General features: G+C 37.8%; 1 protein-coding gene across 1 annotated transcript in view; it reads left to right on the top strand.

Moving 5' to 3' along the window:
- The window catches only part of LOC112449991 (armadillo repeat-containing protein 4), a 36,109-nt gene that overhangs the window by 18,508 nt on the left and 9,926 nt on the right, over positions 1–7,675 (top strand). Inside the window, exons 12-14 of the mRNA XM_037973321.1 lie at positions 2,187–2,333; positions 2,658–2,867; positions 5,522–5,755. Of these exons, the coding sequence (XP_037829249.1) occupies positions 2,187–2,333; positions 2,658–2,867; positions 5,522–5,755 (591 nt within the window). The remainder of the gene's footprint in view (positions 1–2,186; positions 2,334–2,657; positions 2,868–5,521; positions 5,756–7,675) is intronic.

The following is a 7,675-nucleotide window of genomic DNA, read 5'->3' on the forward strand; positions in this document are numbered from 1 at the left end:
ATTGGCGTCGGGGTTGTCTACTGCCCATCCGGGCTACGATTCTATCTCTCAGGTCAGTTGCTGTTTTGTTCAGCTTAGATGGTTCGTTCATTGGGGCTGCATACCCAACCTCTGGGTGGGGAGTTGGGGTTAATTCCCCTCTAACCTGGCATCCTGGCTCCTCCCCCTTGCCATACCATTTGTGTTGCACCTCGTCAATCTCAAGTTGTGATAGTAGTTGCCGTTTGTGGATATTGGAACACTGAGCTACTAGTTGTTTGGCAGTCAGTGTTGACTGGGGATGTCGAAGTAACCATTCGTCCTGCATTCTTTCCATGTAACCTCTATGACTAGGGTTACTTGAGTAGTAGCATTCCAACAGATCCATGTTTTCACATATATATATACATATATAGCCTTCTGCCATGCTAAACAAACATGGTCAGCTGTAAAATGAGACCAACATCTCTGAGCAAAAAGAAACAGCTATATTTTAAACTAAGTAGATTTTTTTGGGGGGGGGTTGAGGTCCAAAACTGGTTTAATTTGTTCCACACCAAGCATCTGCCAAGATCACGCTCAAAGAGTCAGAAATCTTTCACCATAAAAAACTGTCAGATGTTGTCAATGTTTTAAAGAATGTTGACAGTATTTCAAGACCAAAGCGACCAAAAATGAAAGCATATGATCTGTTTTCTCTTCGCCCAGTGATCATTCCTGAACATTGCTTTTTTTGTTGTTGTTTTTACAAGGTACGAAGTTCACCCTTCGAATCCTTTGAAGAATTGAAAAGAAGAAGATAAAGGAAGCAGTGGATCCACTGCTACTAATGGGCAAATGGTTCACATTTAGGGGCGAGTTAGATGGAGAACACATGTGGTTGTTATCCTGCTGTGTCAGAGCGTTGCTTTGCAAAGAAAAGATTTGATCAAATACCACTTCAGACTGTGGTTTAGGTCTCCACTGAAGATCTGCTCCAAATCTACATCAGATTTTCTGTTTAAATAGGCAGAATTATAAGTTGGTTTTATTGTGAGAAATATGTGATTAACATATTTTATGAAGCTTTGTTGAGACAATTTCAATTAGAATTGTATTATGTAATTTTATAAATTTATTGATATTTTAAAAATTTTGATTGGAGATGTCACACACCAAAGTCAAGTTAAATGTTACTTCCACTATTATGGCTATTTAAAATAATATTTTTTTATCAACTGATCTTATTCTTTTTTTGAAAATCTGTCATGTCAGAAAGATGTGTTTTGCAGGTAAGTAAAACAAAAACTAAGTAGGATCATAGGAAAAAAGAAGACAATATAATTGCTGACTTTTTATCAGAACACCAACCATCAAACTGGTATTTTGAGCTCCATAATATTAGAATCAATTCAAACTAAGTTTTATGTATGAGGACATTTGGAAAAAGACAAAAACTAGAATCACTCGAAGAGTGCAAACCAAGGCCATAGTCCAATCTGGATTGTGACCTGAATAACCACCAAAATTCATCCACTTATTTGTTGTGACAACCCTATAATTTCCCTTAAAATTTAATCTACATCTGTTGTTTCGTTTTTAAGTAATCTTGCTAACAGACAAATAAATGTGCAAATCAATCATCGCCACTGAAAACATAGCCTACTCGGCAGAGGTAATCAGGGTCTGGGTACAAAAGGTTTTGTTTAGGGAGAAACATTAAAACAGATTTAGGTTTGTGGGACTTTTGATGCCTCAGGTCTTGTTTTAAACCATTTTCTAAAACTTAATCAGGTCAGTTTTCTGCTGCTCATGTTTAGAAAGCAGCATGGGTTTAAATGAAAGAACATCAAACTTCTTGTTGACTGTAAAGTGTTGTTTTTAGTAGAGTTACAGGTCCAACACAATATGTGATCATAAAGCAACTTTTTAAATCAAATGTGCCTTTGAAATTCTGACTCATCATTAGATTCAGGGTTTAGAGCTTTTAGGTTTTGTTTTCAGGGTCAATGTCTACAGGTTTCTGACCTTGGTGCTTCAGTTATCTGTTAGAAAATAATGGTTCCATCAGTGTTTGCCACCTCAAAGACAAAAAACATACAATCTTGCAGTATCATCATCATAATGTCATCAGGAAAAAACATTCTTTCCCAATTTTCTCCCTAATCTTTCTCTTTCTTTTTAATCTCTCATATTTGTTTTTATCTTTTTTCTCATTTTTATTTTAGAGAGCTGACCAGACAGCCACTGTGCTTGTTCTTTGTGGCCTGATGGACTTTGATTTAACAAATGAGGCATGCCAAATAGCCATCCGGGATGCAGGAGGCCTTGAAATCCTCATTAACTTGCTGGATACAGATGAAGTCAGATGCAAAGTGAGTAGCTCTGTCAAAGCCAGACCTGGATGGCCAGCAGGCATGAACAGTATGGATCTCGTGTGTGCCTGCCTGGGTTTTAGTTACAGAAACACGTGTGTTGTGTTGGGAGCGTGCCTTTAAAGACACAAGACTGCAATTATTTACCAGTATGACGTGTGGGCGCTTTTTATGCAGCTGAGATTTCTACTGTTCTCAGTGTTTCAGCACAGATGGAGGTCTCATGTTAGCCTAGAAACAAAACATTGATTTCTTTATCATAAAACAAACCTAGAATCTTTACTCCATCTTACTCAATGTTTTTTCTTCAATGTTAACGATTAGATTGGGTCTCTAAAAATCCTGAGAAAAATCAGCCTCAACAAGCAAATCCAGTGGAGCATAGTAGACATGGGAGGCCTGCAGAGCATGGTGAAGAATCTGGATGCTCGAGAAAAGGAGCTAAAGGCTTTAGCTGCTGAGACCATTGCTAATGTGGCTCAGTTCCACAGAGCAAGAAGAGCTGTCAGACACAATGATGGCATCAAGAAACTGGTGAGTAAATATGCAGAAATGTTTCAATTCAGAGCAATGCAGCATGCTCTGTAGTAATACTACAACAGGAAAGAAAGTTGCACAATTGAATCTATGCTTGAGTCTATTAGTTTTACAGGTTAATATTTTTTTGTACTTAATCTCATCATGTCTGAGACTAGAAATAAAACAACTGTTTTATGTTTTGATGTTAAAAAATGTTTGGCTATGACAAAAATGCACATTTCAAAAAAAGGAAAATTAAGATAAGGATTACTTTTATTGTATTGCAGCCCAAAAATAAAACCTTTTATGTTAAAACTTTAATAACTTTAATTAAAACTTGAATCTACATGCACTTGTGCATTGCAGGCCTAATCAGACCCTCCAGGATTTCGCAATGTTGCGATCACAACTATTAACGCAAAATCAAGCAAACCCTGCAAAATTGCAACTTTGCCCAAAACACCGCAACTTTCCCACAACTTTAACCCAATATTTATTGTTTCTAAAGTGATTCGCCACCATTTCTGCGGTCTAGTCTCTTCTTAGTGGGTTTGTGTAGCGTGGAATACAAAATAACCCCAAATAACTCACGATGAAGACATGCGAGGTCACATCCTGTTAACATCAGAGTGCCAGTGTTACTGATGGGTCGCAGTATTTGGTAAAACACCGGGAGCATGCAGAAGCAGCGACAGAAGCAAAAATGTGCGCTATTGCTTCACATTTGCCCACAAAGATTTCAGCAAAGGACCACGCAAAACAGTTTCCTACCCAGCTGCAGGAGAGTGGGGATGAAGCAGTTTTGCACGTCCTGCAGTGTAATCATTGAACATAAACCCAAGTCATCCATCGACAAACTCTTTGTGTCTGCAAAACGTGAGGAGAGCTGCAGACATGGGACAATCCAGAAATGGTCATGAATGTCAGTTTAGAAGCTATCAAAGTTCTCAAATAAAGCACCTTTTGAGAATGTCAGTGTTTGTTGGTAATTATCTTACAAAACTAGGAAGTATTTTTGGTTTATATATTAAAAGTTATGGTTTTTTATTGATTTTAGTAAAAAAAAACCCTGCAAGTTTTAGGAAAATGCCCCGCGACATCAGGCATTTTAGCCCGCAACAATCCCAAAAAATGCCCACGAAATCCTGGAGGGATTGCCTAATAAACAATGTTAGTAACAAAAAGGGTCCTCATAAAAAACATTGAAGGAATTTGCAGATTTCTCCCTCTGCAGTGTATGTCAGTGTATGTTAGTCAGGAGGAATTCTTCTAGTTAAAATGTTAGAAACCTGAGCTGGACAAGCATGATCCGAGGAACAACAGATTATGGGCTGTAAACTATTTAATCTTCTATATCCAACATTGCTATACAGATTTACATTGCTGTACAGATTTACATTCACAAATGTCACACTCAGATTTATTATCATCAACCTGTTTAAGTTCAAAACTCTCTGGAATGATCAGGACAGAGAGGAAAACTGTCTAATCAGAAATATAAGTATTACAAATATTTTCTGCAAAAACTCTGTGGTTGTGATGGTTACCGTATTTTGTGTTGGTTTTGAGTTTAGTTTCTTTTTTGCTTTTTTTTAGTTTCTTTAAATTCAAAGTGTTTTTACTTGTCTTGTCATGCTTCATTCTGACCATACATCTCTTATGTAATGCTTGTTGCTGTTCCTTTTTCACCTGTCCCTCATTTGTTATCAACTCACCTGTTTACACTCAGTAATCATCCCTTCCAGTTGTAGCCTACTGTTTCAGTAGTCAAATCTTAGTTTGCTTGTGTTCCCTTTCCATTTCTATGTATGGCTGTCTTTTCTACTCTATTTTGTATTTGCTTTCTGGATTCCTGCCATATGTTTAATTGTTTTATTTGCTCTTAGAACTACTTATTGTGTTGTGTGAAGAGATGACCTCATTACAAAGTGGTAAAACCTTTCCTCTTTAACTTTGTCGGATTTGGTAACATTAAATTTGGTCCAAATATTGTTCAAAGTTTAAGATGTATAAAAAGTAGCTGATCTCGCTCAGCACTCTACAGCAGTGTGAGTGTCCGTTTGTTGTAAATGGCAAGGTGCCTGCTGGGTAAAACAGATACAATGTCTCTTACATTCTCTGAGCAGCCTTGCTGTTTGTTTACAGAAAGACCTGTGATTAAAGCCTTCATAGTTTGTATATTTTCCTCAGCTCCAAATCGGATGTTCTCATGTGCAAGTCACCCACAGATGCAGATTCATTTCACTCCTTTTTACGAGACCACCTTTGATTTGTGCAGTCAGTGTGTAACAGCTTCACCTGCTCTGTCTCACTGCTGAAGAACTACAAATTAGAGCACTGAATGATGTCAAAAAAACATTGCACTGAGCTTTTCAGGTCTGACATTAACATCAGTCCTGACACGTTTCCACTTCTTAGATCTCTGGTGTTTTCATACTCACAGAGCCGGTGGTAATAGAATTTTAATTACCCTCTTAATCATGACTTGCTGTTCCCACCTGGAACCATCCATTATTACCCAAACCTACTGAGAATTCATATCAGGTTCACAGAGATTTTTTGAATGTGTTCCTGGAGGTTTTCTGCCGAAATGCTCGCTCATCAACTGCATGCAGTTGGTTTCTGTTTGTGTTTGTCCACTCATAAGTCTGAGGCCTCTCTCTTATCAGGTGAAGCTGCTGGACTGTGGCCCTAATTCAACCAACCTCAATGCAAACCTAGAGAAGGATGTGGAGGTGGCCCGCTGTGGGGTCTTAGCTCTTTGGAGCTGCAGCAAGAATACCAAGAACAAGGAGGCCATTCGTAAAGCCGGGGGTATCCCTCTGCTGGGACGCCTGCTCAAGTCCCCACATGAGGACATGCTGATCCCTGTTGTGGGCACCCTGCAGGAATGTGCCTCAGAGGTGAGCTCATCCATGTGAATCAAATATTTTGTTCTATAAAACCTGATATTTTAAGTCTGTCAAACAGTTAATATCAATTAACACAAGTTCATATCAAAGTACTTCATAGACAAAATAATCAATGTTAGGCCACAAAAATCCCCAAAACATAGACTTCTGACTCCACTTTAAGTGTCTTTTGTCAAAGGTGTTCTGTAAAAATTTAAATTTTTATTAACAGTGTGTATTTTTTTACTGTTTTTGAATGTTTTTGCCCTTGTTTGAATTAGAAGTTTTAGGAAATGGCAAAGTACAAAGAGATGATTATTCTCTGCTGAAACTGCAGGATATTTCCATAAAACTTAATAAATCTCTTTTAGACACTTTTTGAAACACAGAAATATATATTTGACAGTTTGTTACATCTTTGTACAAATAAAATGATTCATTTCTGAGATACAAGGTCTGCAAACCAGTTTGTTTTGACACACATCGCTTTATGAAACAGCAGAAAAGCTGAAAATGTGTAGTTGTGTCTGAATATGAAGAATGGCCTTTCAGTCTTTACTTTCTCTTTAGTGATGACTACTTTTTAATATAAGAACTACAGTAGCACCGGTATAAACAGCAACAAACACTGAACATGTGCTTCACCATCATTACATAGATCAATTAATATTTCTGAAAAACAGCTCAACTTATACACTGCCTGGCCAAAAAAAAGTCACCACCAAAAAAAATGTTACACACTCAAATATTTTCTTGGACTGCCTTTAGCTTTGATTATGGCAGCTTTAAATACTCACTGTGGCACTATTTTGATAAGCTTCTGCAATGTCACAAGATTTATTTCCATCCAGTTGTTGTGGAACTTTCTTTAACAAAGAGGACAACAAAGAGTTTTGTCTTAGGATAATTTATTTAAGCTATATAGCTGAGAATCACTGAGCTGAGGTGAGTCAGCAGAGTCGGTCTGACAACAGAACAAAAGGCCCCCCTTTAAATACTCGAATGTCAATGTGGGACAACATAGCGTGAACCCCCACCCCCCTTCACTCCCCCTCCTCTCCCCAACCATACACATACACACACATTCACAGTATTAAATTATCTGTGTTTAAGTCTGTCTGCCCAAATATATACAGTTGTATATAAAAAGTTTTGCAAGACACAGCTTATCTATTCATCAGCTGATCATGTCTTTAAAACATCACTCCCAGAAATACACACAAACATCATAGATTCAACATGATTTTCCTGAATTCTGATCAATTAATTTGAATTAAACACGTCATAGTTGCTTAAGATCAGGGCTCTCAAGTTTTAATCTTTCTCTCCATCCTCTCAGCTGTTATATTGTAAATACTGAACAGTAAACAGCTGTAACTTGTTATTTATTCGTATTAGTCAGACCCTCCAGGATTTCACAATGTTGCGATCGCAACTATTAACACAAAATCAAGCAAACCCCGCGAAATTGCAAACTTTTTGCAACTTCTTCCAAAACATTGCAACTTTAACCCCAAATATGACGTCACATCCTGTTAACATCAGAATGCCGGGAGCGTGCAGGAGCAGCGACCGAAGCCAAAATGTGCGCTAATGCTTCACATTTGCCCACAAAGATTTCAGCAAAGGATCGCGCAAAACAGTTTCCTACCCAGCTGCACGAGAGTGGGGGGAAGCTGTTTTGTACGTCCTGCAGTGTAATCATCTCCCATAAACGCAAGTCATCCATTGACAAACACTTTGTGTCTGCAAAACATGCGAGAGCTGCAGACGTGGGACAATCCAGAAATGGTCATGAATGTCAGTTTATAAGCTATCAAAGTTCTCAAATAAAGCACCTTTTGAGAATGTCAGTGTTTGTTGGTAATTATCTTACAAAGATAGGAAGTATTTTTGGTTTATATATTAAAAGTTATGTTTTTTTATTGATTT

Source organism: Kryptolebias marmoratus, linkage group LG21 (assembly GCF_001649575.2).
Source record: "Kryptolebias marmoratus isolate JLee-2015 linkage group LG21, ASM164957v2, whole genome shotgun sequence".
Lineage (NCBI taxonomy): Eukaryota > Metazoa > Chordata > Actinopteri > Cyprinodontiformes > Rivulidae > Kryptolebias > Kryptolebias marmoratus.